The sequence below is a fragment of the Lonchura striata genome, chromosome 33 (assembly GCF_046129695.1).
Source record: "Lonchura striata isolate bLonStr1 chromosome 33, bLonStr1.mat, whole genome shotgun sequence".
NCBI lineage: Eukaryota > Metazoa > Chordata > Aves > Passeriformes > Estrildidae > Lonchura > Lonchura striata.
In genome coordinates this window covers 3,080,087-3,098,570 of record NC_134635.1, presented here as the reverse complement: position 1 = coordinate 3,098,570, position 18,484 = coordinate 3,080,087, and the positions used below count along the sequence as shown (strand labels likewise).

Below are 18,484 nucleotides of genomic sequence, written 5' to 3'. Positions count from 1 at the left end.
ACGCAATTCCTGCCTTAGGATTCCCGGGACAGGGCTGGGAGGGGCTTTGCTCCAAGCTGGAATGGCAGCAGATTCCCTAAAATCTGTGGTTGCCCCATGGAACAGATTCCCTGAAATCTGTAATTGCTCCATGGAGCAGATTCCCTAAAATCCATGATTGCCCCATGGAGTAGATTCCCTAAAATCCGTGATTGCCCCTGGAGCAGATTCCCTAAAATCCGTGACTGCCCCTGGAGCAGATTCCCTAAAATCCGTGACTGCCCCTGGAGCAGATTCCCTAAAATCTGTGATTGCCCCATGGCCCGTGGAGCTGCTGGCCCATTCCCACACCCCGATCCCACAAAGATATCATTTAATATCCTAATTATTTATTGTCTCTATTAATTAAAACATTCGCTAATGAATATATTTATTAATTAACACTTTTGCTGATCCCCTGGGAGATGCTTCCAGGTGACACCAGGCTGGTCCCACCTTTGCTGCTGGCCCGTTCCTGGTGTTCCCAAACCCTGATCCACAAAGATATCATTTAGTATCTTTATTATTTATTACCTTTATTAGTAAACACATCCCCCAATTAACACACTCATTAATTAACTCCTTTGCTGATCCCCTGGGTGATGCTTCCAGGTGACACCAGGCTGGTCCCACCTTTGCTGCTGGCCCATTCCTGGTGTTCCCAAACTGGGGTTCCCACCATTCCCAAACCGGGATTCCTGCCATTCCCAAACCACCATTCCTGCTGTTCCCAAACCGGGGTTGCTGCCATTCCCGCTGTTCCCAAACTGGGATTCCTGCCGTTCCCAAACTGGGGTTCCTGCCGTTCCCAAACCGGGGTTCCCGCCATTCCCAAGCCAGGGTTCCCGCCATTCCCAAACCGCCGTTCCTGCCATTCCCAAACCGCCGTTCCTGCCATTCCCAAACCGGGGTTCCTGCCATTCCCAAATCGGGGTTCCTGCCATTCCCAAGCCAGGGTTCCTGCCATTCCCAAACTGGGGTTCCCACCATTCCCAAACCGGGGTTCCCACCGTTCCCAAACTGGGGTTCCTGCCATTCCCAAACCGGGGTTCCTGCCGTTCCCAAACCGGGGTTCCCGCCATTCCCAAGCCAGGGTTCCCGCCATTCCCAAACCGCCGTTCCTGCCATTCCCAAACCGGGGTTCCTGCCATTCCCAAGTCAGGGTTCCTGCCATTCCCAAACTGGGGTTCCCACCATTCCCAAACCGGGGTTCCCACCGTTCCCAAACTGCCGTTCCTGCCGTTCCCAAACTGGGGTTCCTGCCATTCCCAAACCAGGGTTCTTGCCATTCCCAAACCGGGATTCCTGCCATTCCCAAGCCGGGGTTCCTGCCATTCCCAAACTGCCGTTCCTGCCATTCCCAAACTGGGGTTCCCGCCGTTCCCAAACCGGGATTCCTGCTGTTCCCAAACCGGGATTCCTGCCGTTCCCAAACTGCTGTTCCTGCTGTTCCCAAACCGGGGTTCCCGCCGTTCCTGCCATTCCCAAACCGGTGTTCCCGCCGTTCCCAAACCGGGGTTCCCGCCGTTCCTGCCATTCCCAAGCCAGGGTTCCTGCCATTCCCAAACCGGGGTTCCCACTGTTCCCAAACCGGGGTTCCTGCCATTCCCAAACCGCCGTTCCTGCCGTTCCCAAACCAGGGTTCCCGCCCTTCCCAAACTGGTGTTCCTGCTGTTCCCACCATTCCCAAACCGGGGTTCCTGCTGTTCCCGCCCTTCCCAAACCGGTGTTCCCGCCGTTCCCGGCATTCCCGCCGTTCCCAGAGGCCGGTCCCACAGAGCGCCGGTGCCGGGGCTGATTTTGGGGCGGATTTGGGGTTTTCAGGGAGTGGGTGCTGAAGAGCAGCCTGCTGGTGGCCATGGCCGTGTACACCTACCTGCGGCTGATCGTGGACCACCACGGCACGGCCGCGCTGCAGGCGCTGCGGCAGAAGGAGGTGGACTTCTGCGTCTCCCTGCTCCGGGAGAGGGTGAGACTGGGAATGGGAGTGGGAATGGGAATGGGAGTGGGAGTGAGAGTGGGAGTGGGAATGGGAATGGGAATGGGAATGGGATTGGACTTCTGCGTCTCCCTGCTCCGGGAGAGGGTGAGACTGGGAATGGGAGTGGGAGTGGGAGTGGGAATGGGAATGGGAATGGGAATGGGAATGGGAGTGGGAGTGGGAATGGGAGTGGGAGTGGGAATGGAGTTCTGCGTCTCCCTGCTCCGGGAGAGGGTGAGACTGGGAATGGGAATGGGAGTGGGAATGGGAATGGGATTGGACTTCTCAGTCTCCCTGCTCCAGGAGAGGGTGAGAGATTGGGAATGGGATTGGGAGTGGGAATGGAGTTCTGTGTCTCCCTGTTCTGGGTGAGGGTGAGTGGGGTGGGATTGGGATGGGATGGGAATGGGATCCTGCATCTCCCTGCTCCAGGAGCAGGGCAGTGGATTGGGATTGGGATGGGACGGGAATGGGAATGGGATCCTGCATCTCCCTGCTCCAGGAGCAGGGCAGTGGATTGGGATTGGGATGGGATGGGAATGAGATCCTGCTCCAGGAGCGGTGGATTGGGCTGGGATCCTGTTCCCCTGGGAAGGGCAGTTTGGGATGGGGACTCGGCAGCAGTTCCAGGCCTTGTTTGGCTCTGGGTGGAGCAGGAGACCCCCCAGAGCTGGGATTTATCCCAACTTTTGGGATTTATCCCAAATCCTGCCCATTCCCCATCCCCCCCGGCTCCCGGCTGCGGGGCCTGGCTGCGGCGCCGGGGGAAGGTGGCAGATTTATGGGATTTCTGGGCTGCTTGTTTGCTTTGGGAGGGAGAACATTCCAAAATAGCTTCCAACCTTCCCTGCCTGTCCCCCCCATCCCAACCTGCGCCTTCCAGCGGGGAACGGAGCGGAACGTGCCCGGGGAGGCGGCAGCGCGGGGCATTCTTCCCTTCCCTGCTCCCATCCCCCTGCTCCGGCCGGGATTCTCCTGGGAATTCCACATTTCCCTGCCCCTTTCTCCCCAGTTCATGGATTGTTTCATGATCGGCCGGGACCTGGTGCGGCTGCTGCAGAACGTGGCGCGGATCCCGGAGTTCGAGCAGCTCTGGAAGGACATCCTGCACAACCCGCAGGTGCTCAGCTCCCAGTTCACAGGTACTGGGCCTGGAACATTCCCTGTGCTCACCCCACAGCGTTTTCCAGGGGTTTTCCAGTGCTGCAGAGGCCTCGGAGGCATCCGGGCCTGACCCATCCCAGAAAAACCTCGTGGGATCCTTAAATGGTGCTGCTCCTCCTGGGCTCCACGCTTCCGTAGTTTCTCGGCCCTGGAATTGTTCCAAGCTGGGTTGGAACGGGCTGATCCAGTGGGAATTGTCCCTGTCTGTGGATTGGGTAATCTCTGGGTGATTCCAACCCAAACCAGCCTGCAGTTCCAGGATAATCAGGACTACTTCCCTTCGTTAAGTGATTTAAAAGCTGAGCCCAAACTCCGAAGTGGCTGAGCAGAGCCTGGAGAAGCTCCATAAAAAGCAGGAATTCCAGGAGCTGCAGCGAGTGGCACTTCCATGGGATTTAATTCCTCCCAGTAGCCTCGTTCTGTGGGAAGAGTGATGGATTCCCCAGCTTTATTTACATTAATGATATTCCTATAAATTATTCCCTTCTCTGGGCGCTTCCCAGCAGGTTCTGGATGCAGCAATTCCAGGGAAATGGGGCTTGGAAGTGTTCCCACCCCTTTGGAGCCGGGTTAAATTCTGTTGAACACCTCAGGGCAGCTGCTCAGGACGTGTTTGAGCCCTTTTCCACCCAAAACCCCTCTGCCTGTCCCTGCCCAGGTGTGCTGCAGCTCCTGCAGTCCAGGACCTCCCGCAAGTTCCTGGCGTGCCGCCTCACCCCCGACATGGAGACCAAGCTGCTCTTCATGACCTCGCGGGTAACTCCCCCTGGGATCCTCTCACATTCCCCCTGGGTTCCTTCCCAAATTCCCCCTGGGTTCCCTCCCAAATTCCCCCTGGGTTCCCTCCTGAATTCCCAATGGATTCCCTCCCAAATTCCCCCTGGGTTCCTTCCCAAATTCCCCCTGGATTCCCTCCCAAATTCCCCCTGGGTTCCCTCCCAAATTCCCCCTGGGTTCCCTCCCAAATTCCCCCTGGGTTCCCTCCCAAATTCCCCCTGGGTTCCCTCCTGAATTCCCAATGGATTTCCTCCCAAATTCCCCCTGGGTTCCCTCCTGAATTCCCAATGGATTCCCTCCCAAATTCCCCCTGGGTTCCCTCCTGAATTCCCAATGGATTCCCTCCCAAATTCCCCCTGGGTTCCCTCCTGAATTCCCAATGGATTCCCTCCCAAATTCCCCCCGGGTTCCATCCTCAGTTCCCTCTGGGTTCCCTCCTGAATTCCCAATGGATTCCATCCCAAATTCCCAGTAGATTCCCTCCCAAATCCCCCCGGCTCAGGATCCTGCATGTCCCCACTACCAGCCCTGTCCCTGTCCGTGTCCCCATTTCCAGCCCTGTCCCCACTGCCAGCTCTGTCCCCAGCCCTGTTCCTGTCCCCAGTGGTAGTCCTGTGGTGTCCCCAGTGCCATCCCTGTCCTTGTCCCCTGTCCCTGGTGCCAGCCCTGTGCCCAGTGCCAGCCCCGCCTGTCCCTGTCCGTGTCCCTGTCCTGGTGCCAGCCCCACCTGTCCCCAGGTGCGGTTCGGGCAGCAGAAGCGCTACCAGGACTGGTTCCAGCGGCAGTCCCTGTCCCTGTCCCTGATCCTGTCCCGGTGCCAGCCCCGCCTGTCCCTGTCCCCTGTCCCTGTCCCTGTCCTGGTGCCAGCCCCACCTGTCCCCAGGTGCGGTTCGGGCAGCAGAAGCGCTACCAGGACTGGTTCCAGTGGCAGTACCTGTCCCTGTTCCCAGCCCTGTCCCTGATCCTGTCCCCAGTGCCAGCCCTGTCCCTGTCCCGGTGCCAGCCCCGCCTGTCCCTGTCCCCTGTCCCTGTCCTGGTGCCAGCACCACCTGTCCCCAGGTGCGGTTCGGGCAGCAGAAGCGCTACCAGGACTGGTTCCAGCGGCAGTCCCTGTCCCTGTTCCCAGTGCCAGCCCTGTCCCATGTCCCTGTCCCTGTTCCCAGTGCCAGCCCTGTCCCCTGTCCCTGTCCCTGATCCTGTCCCCAGTGCCAGCCCTGTCCCTGTGCCCGGTGCCAGCCCCACCTGTCCCCAGGTGCGGTTCGGGCAGCAGAAGCGCTACCAGGACTGGTTCCAGCGGCAGTCCCCGTCCCTGTCCCCAGCCCTGTCCCTGATCCTGTCCCCAGTGCCAGCCCTGTCCCTGTCCCGGTGCCAGCCCCGCCTGTCCCTGTCCCTGTCCCTGTCTCGGTGCCAGCCCCACCTGTCCCCAGGTGCGGTTCGGGCAGCAGAAGCGCTACCAGGACTGGTTCCAGCGGCAGTACCTGTCCACGCCCGACAGCCAGTCCCTGCGCTGCGACCTGATCCGCTACATCTGCGGCGTGGTGCACCCCTCCAACGAGGTGCTGAGCTCCGACATCCTGCCCCGCTGGGCCATCATCGGCTGGCTGCTCACCACCTGCACGGTCAGCCCCAAAACGGGCACCCCAAAACCTGGAACGGGCACCCCAAAACGGGCACCTTGAGTGGGCACCCCAAAACAGGCACCGCAGAGCTTGCACCTTGAAATGCGCACCCCAAAATGGGCTCCTCGAAATGGGCAACCTGAAATGGGCACCCCAGAATGGCCACCCCAAAATGGGCACCTTGAAATAGGCACCCCAAAATGGGCATTCTGAAATGGGCTCCTCAAAACAGGCACCCTGGAATGGGCACCTTGAAATGGGCACCCTGAATTGGGCTCTTCAAAACGGGCACCCCAAAACAGGCACCTCAAAATGGGCACCTTGAAATGGGAACCCTGAGATCGGAAACCTCAAAACAGGCACCCCAAAATGGGCTCCTTGAAATGGGCACCTCAAAACGGGCGCCGCAAAACAGGCACCCTGGAATGGGCACCTTGAAATGGGAACCCTGAGATCAGCACCTCAAAACAGATACCCCAAAATGGGCTCCTTGAAATGGGCACCTCAAAACGGGCACCTCAAAACAGGCACCACAGAACGGGCACTCCAAAATGGGCACCTTGAAACGGGCACCCCAAAATGGCCACTCTGAAATGGGCTCCTCAAAACAGGCACCCCAGAACTTGCACCTTGAAATGGACACTCTGAATTGGGCTCTTCAAAATGGGCACCCCAAAACAGGCACCCTGGAATGGGCACCTTGAAATGGGAACCCTGAGATCGGCACCTCAAAACAGGCACCCCAAAATGGGCTCCTTGAAATGGGCACCTCAAAACGGGCACCCCAAAATGGACTCCTTGAAATGGGCACCTCAAAACGGGCACCCCAAAACAGGCACCCTGGAATGGGCACCTTGAAATGGGAACCCTGAGATCAGCACCTCAAAACAGATACCCCAAAATGGGCTCCTTGAAATGGGCTCCTCAAAACGGGCACCCTGGAACAGGCACCTCAAAATGGGCACCTTGAAATGGGAACCCTGAGATCGGCACCTCAAAACAGGCACCCCAAAATGGGCTCCTTGAAATGGGCACCCCAAAACGGGCACCCCAAAACAGGCACCCTGGAATGGGCACCTTGAGATCGGCACCTCAAAACAGGCACCATGGAACGGGCGCTCCAAAATGGGCACCTCAAAACGGGCACCCCAAAATGGTCTCCTCAAAATGGGCACCTTGAAATGGGCACCTCAAAACGGGCACCCTGGAACAGACACCTTGAAATGAGCACCCTGAAATGGGTACCCCAAAATGGGCTCATCAAAACGGGCACCTTAAAATGGGCACCCCAAAAATGGGCATCCCAGAACGGGCACGGCGTGGGCCAGGAGCAGGGAGAGCCCAAAAATGGGCCATGGGCATAGGAACATCCCAAAAACGGGGCGTGAGAATGGGAACATCCCAGAAACAGAGTGTGGGAATGGGAACATCCCAAAAATGGGGCGTGAGAATGGGGACATCCCAAAAACGGAGTGTGGGAATGGGAACATCCCAAAAACGGAGTGTGGGAATGGGAACGTCCCAAAAACGGGGTGTGAGAATGGGAACATCCCAAAAACGGAGTGTGGGAATGGGAACATCCCAAAAATGGGGCACGGGAATGGGAACATCCCAAAAACGGAGTGTGGGAATGGGAACATCCCAAAAACGGAGTGTGGGAATGAGGACATCCCAAAAATGGGGCACAGGAATGGGAACATCCCAAAAACGCAGCACAGGATGGGCTGGGAATGGGAAGATCCCAAAACCAGGACACAAGATGGGATCTCAGGGGGCTCTTGGAGGGATCTCAAGGGAATCTTGGAGGGATCCTGGTGGAAAATTTGGGGTTTTTTGGTCTCCTGCAGTCGAACGTGGCCGCTTCCAACGCCAAACTGGCGCTGTTCTACGACTGGCTCTTCTTCAACCCCGAGAAGGACAGCATCATGAACATCGGTGTGGGGGGTCCCGGGGATCCGCTGGGGTGGGATCCGTGGGGTGTTCCTGAGGTGGGATCCATGGGGAACCACCTTGGGATGGGTTCCTGGGTGGGATCTGTGGGGATCTGTCTTGGGATGGGATCCATGGGGTGTTTCTGAGGTGGGATCCATGGGGAACCACCTTGGGATGGGTTCCTGGGTGGGATCCACAGGGATCTGCATTGGGGTGGGATCTATGGGGTGTTCCTGGGGTGGGATCTACCTTGGGATGGGTTCTTGGGTGGGTCCATGGGGATCTGCCTTGGGATGGGATCTGTGGGGATCCACCTTGGGCTGGGATCCTGGGCAGCTCCTGGGGTGGGATCCATGAGATGTTCCTGGGATAGAATCCATGGGGATCCACCTTGGGATGGGATCCTGGGCTGGGATCCTGGGCAGCTCCTGGGGTGGGATCCATGGGATGTTCCTGGGATAGAATCCATGGGGATCCACCTTGGGATGGGATCCTGGGCTGCTCCTGGGATGGGATCCGTTGGGATCTGCCTTGGGATGGGATCCACCATGGGCTGGGATCCCTGGGGTCGCTGTGACCCACGGGCAGCTCTGGCCGCAGCTGCCCCCAGCCCGTGGATCCCGTGGATCCCTCGGCAGGGCTCTGGGATCTGGGATCCGGGGTCTCAGCCCGTTCCTCCCCCAGAACCTGCCATCCTGGTCATGCACCACTCCATGAAGCCCCACCCGGCCATCACGGCCACGCTGCTGGATTTCATGTGCCGGGTGAGCGCCCCTCCTGCTCCAGGGAATCCCTGGGGATGGGAAAGCTGGGAGAGGGCCAGAGAGACCTGCTGGGCTCCCCAGATCCCACCCAAAAAGATCTCCCCGGGATTCCCCGCCTCTCTGGGATCCAGAGTCACCTGGAGCTCCCAGAGTGTCAGGGAATGATCCAGAGGGATCCTGTCCCATCCCAGGGCAGGGCAGCAGTGCCAGGAATGGGTCAGAGTGTCAGGGAATGATCCAGAGGGATCCTGTCCCATCCCAGGGCAGGGCAGCAGCTCCAGGGATGGATCAGAGTGTCAGGGAATGATCCAGAGGGATCCTGTCCCATCCCAGGGCAGGGCAGCAGCTCCAGGGATGGATCAGAGTGTCAGGGAATGATCCAGAGGGATCCTGTCCCATCCCAGGGCAGGGCAGCAGCTCCAGGGATGGATCAGAGTGTCAGGGAATGATCCAGAGGGATCCTGTCCCATCCCAGGGCAGGGCAGCAGCTCCAGGGATGGATCAAAGTGTCAGGGAATGATCCAGAGGGATCCTGTCCCATCCCAGGGCAGGGCAGCAGCTCCAGGGATGGATCAAAGTGTCAGGGAATGATCCAGAGGGATCCTGTCCCATCCCAGGGCAGGGCAGCAGCTCCAGGGATGGATCAAAGTGTCAGGGAATGATCCAGAGGGATCCTGTCCCATCCCAGGGCAGGGCAGCAGCTCCAGGGATGGATCAAAGTGTCAGGGAATGATCCAGAGGGATCCTGTCCCATCCCAGGGCAGGGCAGCAGCTCCAGGGATGGATCAAAGTGTCAGGGAATGATCCAGAGGGATCCTGTCCCATCCCAGGGCAGGGCAGCAGCTCCAGGGATGGATCAGAGTGTCAGGGAATGATCCAGAGGGATCCTGTCCCATCCCAGGGCAGGGCAGCAGCTCCAGGGATGGATCAAAGTGTCAGGGAATGATCCAGAGGGATCCTGTCCCATCCCAGGGCAGGGCAGCAGCTCCAGGGATGGATCAAAGTGTCAGGGAATGATCCAGAGGGATCCTGTCCCATCCCAGGGCAGGGCAGCAGTGCCAGGAATGGGTCAGAGTGTCAGGGAATGATCCAGAGGGATCCTGTCCCATCCCAGGGCAGGGCAGCAGTGCCAGGAATGGATCAAAGTGTCAGGGAATGATCCAGAGGGATCCTGTCCCATCCCAGGGCTGGTTCCAGGAATGTTTCCCGGGAGGGCTGGGGTGTTTCTGGGAAGGGCCTGGAGCTCCATCCCTCCCTCCCAGTCCGGACCGGCCGCGGGGCTGGGGAAGGCTCCGGCAGGTCCCGGCTCCAGGGAGGAATCCCGGCCCTCCCTGGGCAGAGCTGAGCGTTCCCGAATTTCCTGCCCCTGGCAGGGATTTCCTCCCGCTCGCAGCCCCCTGAGCCCGCTCTCCATCCCGATCTCTTCCAGATTATTCCCAACTTCTACCCCCCTCTGGAAGCCCACGTCCGGCAGGGCGTCTTCAACTCCCTCACCCACATCGTGGAGAAGCGAGTCCTGGCGTAAGAGCCCTGGGGTTTTTCCATGTTTTCCCTGAATTCCCAACGTGGACACAGCTGCCTCCTGCTCCCGGGGTCTCTCCAGAGCTCTGAGCCCATCCTGTTATCCATGAAACCCTGGGAGCAGCCGGGGTCGTGTCCTGGAACTGCCCCACGTGGGAATTGGGATTTCCTGGGATTCTTCCCAGGAATTCCAGCCCCGGGGTCTCTCCAGAGCTCTGAGCCCACCCTGTTATCCATGAAACCCTGGGAGCAGCCGGGGTCGTGTCCTGGAACTGCCCCATGAGGGAATTGGGATTTCCCGGGATTGCTCCCAGGAATTCCAGCCCCTGGGTCTCTCCGAGATCTCTGAACCCTTACTGTTATCCATGAAACTTTGGGAGCAGCCGGGGTCGTGTCCTGGAACTGCCCCACGTGGGAATTGGGATGTGAGGGTGAGGGAATTGGGATTTCCCAGGATTCTTCCCAGGAATTCCAGCCCCGGGGTCTCTCCAGAGCTCTGAGCCCACCCTGTTATCCATGAAACCCTGGGAGCAGCCGGGGTCATGTCCTGGAACTGCCCCATGAGAGAATTGGGATTTCCCGGGATTGCTCCCAGGAATTCCAGCCCCTTTTGTTCTGGTGGCATCCCAGGGAGCTGCAGGTGACAAACCCCAGCCCAGGGCAGCATTCCCACAGGGAATTCTGCTCCAGCTGATCCCTGTCCTGTCCCTCGCAGGCACCTGGCCCCGCTCTTCGACAACCCCAAGCTGGACAAGGAGCTCCGGGCCATGCTCAGGGAGAAATTCCCGGAATTCTGCAGTTCTCCCTCGCCCCCCATCGAAGGTAGGGAGCCAGGGGGGCTCCTGGCAGATCCTCCCAGGGATTTTTCCAAGGAATCCCTCCAGCAGCAGTGGCCGGCTGGGTTGGGCGAGGCTCCGGGGGAGCGGGGCTGGGAGTTTGAGGGATTGAAACGGGATTTAGGGAATTGTGGTTGCTGGGATCCTTTCCCGGGGCATTTTTTTGGGAGAGGCCCTGGCCGAGGCCTCACCTGGCTCCGTGCTGCCAGTGAAAATCGAGGAGCCGGTTCCCATGGAGATGGAGAATCACCTGGAGAAGGACGACGGCTGCTACGACAACGCCGAGGCCGCCTTCAGCGACGACGAGGAGGAGCTGAGCAGCAAAGGTCAGGGAGCTGCTGGAATTCCCCGCTGGCACACGCAGAATTCCCGGCCGGCAGCACCATTGCCCAGCAGCTGATCCCGCTGCGAGATCCCAGGTTTCCTCCGGCTGTGGAAGGGCTGATTCCCAAACCCAGCGGGATTTGGGAAGGGTTTGTTCTCTCTCCTGGCCGTTCCCAGGAGCTCAGAGCGCTTTTCCAGCCTCAGGTCCCCTCTGGAGCCTCCCTGGGGGATTCCCACCATGCCAGGGGGTTTTTCCAGCTCTGGGAAGTGCCCACGGGCCTGGCATGGGGCAGAGGATGTGGCCTGGGAGCTTCAGGATCCCGATCCCGAGTTCTGCCTCCTTGGGAATGTTGGAGGGTCGGGTTTGGGAGCGGACACTGAGCAGGGAGCACGATCCCAGACATTCCCACCTTTATCCGGAGGGGAAGAAGGATCCAGGACAGGGATTGCTGGGGAGGAGGAAAATCCCTCATTCCAGGGGGGCTTCCCGGGTTTCCAGGGAAGAAGAGGGAGTTCAGGTTCCATCCGATCAAGGAATCCATCGTGGAGGAGCCCGTGGACATCACCCCGTTCCTGGAGCAGCTGGACGAGTCCCTGCGGGACAAAGTGCTGCAGCTGCAGAAGGGCAGGTGGGGCCCTTATTCCCATCCCATTCCCATTCCCATTCCCAGGGATCTCCCCAGGGAGCTCCTTCAGCCACGCTTTGTCCCCAGAGCAGGAATTCCTGCAGGAAAAGGGCTTGGGAAGGAGCTGGAGCAGAGCCCCGGGGCTCTCAGCTCCGCCCTCAATTCCCAGCGCCCAGGGGAGGTTGAGCAGGGCTCAGCCCCGGCCATTCCATGGAATTCCTGCCTTTAACGCCCTAAAAATCCTGGGATTCACCCCAGCCTGGGATCTGCAGCCCTGGGCCTCCCCAGGAGGCTGCGCCGAGCCCCGCCTGGTGCTCCCAGTGCTCGTTCCCAGTGCTCCCAGTGTTCCCAGTGCCCCCAGTGCCCATTCCCAGTGCTCCCAGTGCCCGTCCCCAGTGCTCCCAGTGCTCCCAGTGCCCCCAGTGCCCATTCCCAGTGCTCCCAGTGCCCGTTCCCAGTGCTCCCAGTGCTCGTTCCCAGTGCTCCCAGTGTTCCCAGTGCCCCCAGTGCCCATTCCCAGTGCTCCCAGTGCCCGTTCCCAGTGCCACCGGTGCTCCCGGTGCTCCCAGTGCTCCCAGTGCCCATCCCCAGTGCCCGTTCCCCGTGCCTGTCCCCAGTGCTCCCAGTGCCCGTTTCCAGCGCTCCCAGTGCTCCCAGTGCCCGTCCCCAGTGCTCCCAGTGCCCGTTCCCAGTGCCTGTTCCCATTGCCCATTCCCAGTGCTCCCAGTGCTCGTTCCCAGTGCTCCCAGTGCTCCCAGTGCTCCCAGTGCCCATCCCCAGTGCTCCTGGTGCTCCCAGTGCTCCCAGTGCCCATCCCCAGTGCTCCTGGTGCTCCCAGTGCCCGTTCCCAGTGCTCCCAGTGCCCATTCCCAGTGCTCCCAGTGCTCCCAGTGCCCGTTCCCAGTGCTCCCAGTGCTCCCAGTGCCCCCAGTGCCCATTCCCAGTGCTCCCAGTGCCCGTTCCCAGTGCTCCCAGTGCTCCCAGTGCCCCCAGTGCCCATTCCCAGTGCTCCCAGTGCCCGTTCCCAGTGCCACCGGTGCTCCCAGTGCTCCCAGTGCCCATTCCCAGTGCCCGTTCCCAGTGCCCGTCCCCAGTGCTCTTGGTGCTCCCAGTGCTCCCAGTGCCCATTCCCAGTGCTCCCAGTGCCCATCCCCAGTGCTCCTGGTGCTCCCAGTGCTCCCAGTGCCCATCCCCAGTGCTCCTGGTGCTCCCAGTGCCCATTCCCAGTGCTCCCAGTGCTCCCAGTGCTCCCAGTGCCCCCGGTGAGCGGCTCTCTGTCCCTTGCTGCCGCAGTGACACGGAGGCGCAGTGCGAGGTCATGCAGGAGATCGTGGATCAGGTCCTGGAGGTAACGGGGCCGGGAGCGGCCGGGAGCCGGGATCTGTCCTGGGGGGATTTGGGATCCATCCCCACTGGGATTCAGGATCTGTCCTGGCAGGATCCGGGATCGTTCCTGGGGGGATTTGGGATCCATCCCCGCTGGGATTCGGGATCTGTCCTGGCGGGATCCGGGATCGTTCCTGGGGGGATTTGGGATCCATCCCCGCTGAGATTCGGGATCTGTCCTGGGGGGATCCGGGATCGTTCCTGGGGGGATTTGGGATCCATCCCCGCTGGGATTCGGGATCTGTCCTGGCGGGATCCAGGATCGTTCCTGGGGGGATTTGGGATCCATCCCCGCTGGGATTTGGGATCTGTCCTGGTGGGATCCGGGATCGTTCCTGGAGGGATTTGGGATCCATCCCCGCTGGGATTTGGGATCTGTCCTGGCGGGATCCGGGGTTGTTCCTGGGGGGATTTGGGATCCATCCCCGCTGGGATTCGGGATCTGTCCCAGCTGGAATTTGGGATCTGGCCTGGCAGGATCTGGGATCCATCTTGGGGGGGATTTGGGAACTGTCCCAGCTGGCATTTGGGATCCATCCTGGTTGGGATTTGGGATCCATCCTGGCTAGGATTTGGGATCTGTCCCAGCTGGGATCCAGGATCCATCCTGGGCAGGATTTGGGATCTGTCCTGGTGGGATTTGGGATCCATCCCGGGCAGGATCCGGGCCCATCCCGGGCAGGATTCAGGACCCATCCTGGGCAGGATTTGGGATCCATCCCAGGACCCGGGCCCATCCTGGGCAGGATTCAGGACCCATCCCGGGCAGGATTTGGGATCCATCCCAGGATTCGGGATCCATCCCAGGACCCGGGCCCATCCCGGGCAGGATTTGGGATCCATCCCAGGACCCGGGCCCATCCTGGGCAGGATTCAGGACCCATCCCAGGATTTGGGATCCATCCAGGACCCGGGCCCATCCCGGGCAGGATTCGGGATCCATCCCAGGGCCCGGGCCCATCCCGGGCAGGATTCAGGACCCATCCCAGGATTTGGGATCCATCCCAGGACCCGGGCCCATCCCGGGCAGGGTCTGAGCTCTCCCGCTCCCGTTCCCAGGAGGATTTCGACTCGGAGCAGCTCTCGGTGCTCGCCTCGTGCCTGCAGGAGCTGTTCAAGGCTCACTTCCGCGGGGAGGTGCTGCCGGAGGAGATCACCGAGGAGTAAGGACCGGGAATATTCCCGGGAATGTTCCCGGGGGTTTCTGCTGGGCTCTCCCGGGCCAGCTCCTTCTCCAGGCTTTGCTGGGAGCTGGGGCTGCTCCGGGATCAGGGCTGGTCCTGGGAAACCCACAGGGATCCAGGGCTGGTCCCATTCCCAGGAAAACCCAGAGGGATCCAGGGCTGGTCCTGGGAAACCCACAGGGATCCAGGGCTGGTCCTGTTCCTGGGAAATCCACAGGGATCCAGGGCTGGTCCTGTTCCTGGGAAATCCACAGGGATCCAGGGCTGGTCCTGTTCCTGGGAAATCCACAGGGATCCAGGGCTGGTCCTGTTCCTGGGAAATCCACAGGGATCCAGGGCTGGTCCTGTTCCTGGGAAATCCACAGGGATCCAGGGCTGGTCCTGTTCCTGGGAAATCCACAGGGATCCAGGGCTGGTCCTGTTCCTGGGAAATCCACAGGGATCCAGGGTTGGTCCCATTCCCAGAAAAACCCAGAGGGATCCAGGGCTGTTCCCATTCCCAGGAAAACCCACAGGGATCCAGGGCTGTTCCCATTCCCAGAAAACCCAGAGGGATCCAGGGCTGGTCCTGGGAAATCCACAGGGATCCAGGGCTGGTCCCATTCCCAGAAAAACCCACAGGGATCCAGGGCTGTTCCCATTCCCAGAAAAACCCAGAGGGATCCAGGGCTGTTCCCATTCCCAGAAAAACCCACAGGGATCCAGGGCTGGTCCTGGGAAATCCACAGGGATCCAGGGCTGGTCCCATTCCCAGAAAAACCCAGAGGGATCCAGGGCTGGTCCTGGGAAATCCACAGGGATCCAGGGCTGGTCCCATTCCCAGAAAAACCCAGAGGGATCCAGGGCTGTTCCCATTCCCAGGAAAACCCAGAGGGAGCCAGGGCTGGTCCCATTCCCAGGAAAACCCACAGGGATCCAGGGCTGTTCCTGGGAAATCCACAGGGATCCAGGGCTGTTCCCCAGGGCTGTTCCCGTGCCATTCCCAGGAAATCCCAGAGCTCAGTGTGTCCGTCTGTCCGCAGGTCCCTGGAGGAGTCCGTGGGGAAGCCGCTTTACCTGATCTTCCGGTAGGGCCCCAAAATCCTCGGGAATTCCAGCCTCGGGAATTCCAGCCTTGGGAATTCCAGCCTTGGGAATTCTGGGCTTCAGGAATTCTGGGCTTGGGAATTCCAGGCTTGAGAATTCCAGGCTTGGGAATTCCGAGCCTTGGGAATTCCAGCCTCGGGAATTCCGGTCTCGCCTGCCCCGTGCCCATCCCAGAATCCCACGGAGTTTCCCGCTTCCCTCTGCCGTGTTTTTGGGGAAGGCAGGGATTCTCTTTTGGGATTTTGGGATGGGGGCAGCGGGCGGCGCCGGGGGCCGTTATCCCACCGACATTCCCGACATTCCCGCCCTTCCCAAGGAACCTGTGCCAGATGCAGGAGGACAACAGCGGCTTCTCGCTGCTGCTGGACCTGCTCTCCGAGCTCTACCAGAAGCAGCCCAAGATCGGCTACCACCTGCTCTACTACCTGCGGGCCAGGTGGGCACGGGGCACGGCCCTCACCTGGGCACCCCTCACCTGGGCACGGCCCTCACCTGGGCACCGCCCTCACCTGGGTACCTCTCACCTGGGCACCCCTCACCTGGGCACGGCCCTCACCTGGGTACCTCTCACCTGGGTACCTCTCACCTGGGCACCCCTCACCTGGGCACCGCCCTCACCTGGGTACCTCTCACCTGGGTACCCCTCACCTGGGCACCGCCCTCACCTGGGTACCTCTCACCTGGGTACCTCTCACCTGGGCACCCCTCACCTGGGCACGGCCCTCACCTGGGCACAGCCCTCACCTGGGTACCTCTCACCTGGGCACGGCCCTCACCTGGGCACTTCTCACCTGGGCACCGCCCTTACCTGGGCACGGCCCTCACCTGGGCACTTCTCACCTGGGCACCGCCCTTACCTGGGTACTGCCCTCACCTGGGCACCGCTCACCTGGGCACTTCTCACCTGGGCACCGCCCTCACCTGGGCACTGCCCTCACCTGGGTACCTCTCACCTGGGCACCCCTCATCTGGGTACCTCTCACCTGGGCACTTCTCACCTGGGCACTGCCCTCACCTGGGCACAGCCCTTACCTGGGCCCCTCTCACCTGGGCACCCCTCACCTGGGCCCCTCTCACCTGGGCACTTCTCACCTGGGCACCGCCCTCACCTGGGCACCCCTCACCTGGGCACCGCCCTTACCTGGGCATGGCCCTCACCTGAGTACCGCCCTCACCTGGGTACCCCTTACCTGGGCCCCTCTCACCTGGGCACTCCTCACCTGGGCACCGCTCACCTGGGCACTGCCCTTACCTGGGCACCGCCCTTACCTGGGCACTGCCCTCACCTAAGCCCCACCCTCCTGTGGCTCCTCCCTCCCTTCTGTGGCTCCTCCCCCTTACCTGGGCACCTCCCTCTCACCTGGGCCCCGCCCTCCTGTGTGTGTGCCAGCTGTGCCAGCCGTGCCCAGCTGTGTGCCAGCTGTGCAGGTGCGCTGTGCCAGCCATGTGCCAGCTGTGCAGGTGCGCTGTGCCAGCTGTGCCAGCCGTGCCCAGCTGTGTGCCAGCTGTGCAGGTGCGCTGTGCCAGCCATGTGCCAGCTGTGCAGGTGCGCTGTGCCAGCCGTGTGCCAGCTGTGCAGGTGCGCTGTGCCAGCTGTGCCAGCTGTGCCAGCTGTGCAGGTGCGCTGTGCCAGCTGTGCCAGCTGTGCAGGTGTTCTGTGCCCAGCTGTGCCCAGCTGTGCCAGCCGTGTGCCAGCTGTGCAGGTGCGCTGTGCCAGCTGTGCCAGCTGTGCCAGCTGTGCAGGTGCACTGTGCCAGCTGTGCCAGCTGTGCAGGTGTTCTGTGCCAGCTGTGCAGGTGTTCTGTGCCAGCTGTGCCCAGCCGTGTGCCAGCTGTGCAGGTGCGCTGTGCCAGCTGTGCCAGCCGTGCCCAGCTGTGTGCCAGCTGTGCAGGTGCGCTGTGCCAGCTGTGCCCAGCTGTGCCAGCCGTGTGCCAGCTGTGCAGGTGCGCTGTGCCAGCTGTGCCAGCTGTGCCAGCTGTGCCAGCTGTGCAGGTGCGCTGTGCCAGCTGTGCCAGCTGTGCCAGCTGTGTGCCAGCTGTGCCCAGCTGTGTGCCAGCTGTGCAGGTGCGCTGTGTCCCCAGCAAGGCGGCGCTGGGCAGGATGGGGCTCTACGAGTCGTTCGCCCAGGCCACGCAGCTGGGCGAGCTGCACACCTGCCTGATGATGGACATGAAGGCGTGCCAGGAGGACGACGTGCGCCTGCTCTGCTTCCTCACGCCCTCCATCTACACCGAGGTGCGCCCCGGCCGCCCGGCCCTGCCCCAGAGCCCGTCCCAGGGGTGCCCCAAATCCCATCCCAGGGGTGCCCCAAACCCCGTCCCAGGGGTGTCCTAAATCCTGTCCCAGGGGTGCCCCAAACCCCGTCCCAGCCGTGCCCCAAACCCCGTCCCAGGGGTGCCCCAAATCCTGTCCAAATCCCATCCCAGGGGTGCCCCAAACCCCGTCCCATGGGTGCCCCAAATCCTGTCCACACCCTGTCCCAGGGGTGTCCTAAATCCCATCCCAGGGGTGCCCCAAATCCCATCCCAGGGGTGCCCCAAACCCCGTCCCAGGGGTGCCCCAGAGCCCGTCCCAGGGGTGCCCCAAACCCCGTCCTATGGGTGCCCCAAATCCTGTCCAAACCCCGTCCCAGGGGTGCCCCAAACCCTGTCCCAGGGGTGCCCCAAACCCTGTCCCAGCCGTGCCCCAAATCCTGTCCAAATCCCGTCCCAGGGGTGCCCCAAACCCCATCCCAGGGGTGCTCCAAATCCCATCCCAGCCGTGCCCCAAATCCTGTCCCAGGTGTGCCCCAAATCCCGTCCCAGGGGTGCCCCAAACCCCGTCCCATGGGTGCCCCAAATCCTGTCCAAACCCCGTCCCAGGTGTGCCCCAAATCCTGTCCCAGCCATGCCCCAAATCCTGTCCAAATCCCGTCCCAGGGGTGCCCCAAACCCCGTCCCAGGGGTGCTCCAAATCCCATCCCAGGGGTGCCCCAAATCCCGTCCCAGGTGTGCCCCAAATCCCGTCCCAGGGGTGCCCCAAATCCCGTCCCAGCCATGCCCCAAATCCTGTCCCAGGGGTGCTCCAAATCCCGTCCCAGGGGTGCCCCAAACCCCGTCCCAGGGGTCTCCCAAATCCTGTCCCAGGTGTGCCCCAAATCCCGTCCCAGGGGTGCCCCAAATCCTGTCCCGGGGGTGCTCCAAACCCCGTCCCAGGGGTGTCCTAAATCCCATCCCAGGGGTGCTCCAAACCCCGTCCCAGGGGTGCTCCAAATCCTGTCCAAATCC

The 18,484-nt window shown here is 61.3% G+C and overlaps 1 protein-coding gene across 1 annotated transcript in view; it reads left to right on the top strand.

Annotated features, from left to right (window-relative positions):
- Positions 1 to 18,484, top strand: part of INTS3 (integrator complex subunit 3) — a 34,756-nt gene that overhangs the window by 8,378 nt on the left and 7,894 nt on the right. The window contains exons 7-21 of the mRNA XM_077789420.1: positions 1,843 to 1,987; positions 3,012 to 3,141; positions 3,822 to 3,919; positions 5,368 to 5,559; positions 7,407 to 7,494; positions 8,176 to 8,255; positions 9,685 to 9,776; positions 10,492 to 10,598; positions 10,822 to 10,938; positions 11,436 to 11,565; positions 12,856 to 12,910; positions 14,008 to 14,111; positions 15,155 to 15,199; positions 15,535 to 15,654; positions 17,300 to 17,453. Coding sequence (XP_077645546.1) covers positions 1,843 to 1,987; positions 3,012 to 3,141; positions 3,822 to 3,919; positions 5,368 to 5,559; positions 7,407 to 7,494; positions 8,176 to 8,255; positions 9,685 to 9,776; positions 10,492 to 10,598; positions 10,822 to 10,938; positions 11,436 to 11,565; positions 12,856 to 12,910; positions 14,008 to 14,111; positions 15,155 to 15,199; positions 15,535 to 15,654; positions 17,300 to 17,453 — 1,657 coding nt within the window. The remainder of the gene's footprint in view (positions 1 to 1,842; positions 1,988 to 3,011; positions 3,142 to 3,821; positions 3,920 to 5,367; positions 5,560 to 7,406; positions 7,495 to 8,175; positions 8,256 to 9,684; positions 9,777 to 10,491; positions 10,599 to 10,821; positions 10,939 to 11,435; positions 11,566 to 12,855; positions 12,911 to 14,007; positions 14,112 to 15,154; positions 15,200 to 15,534; positions 15,655 to 17,299; positions 17,454 to 18,484) is intronic.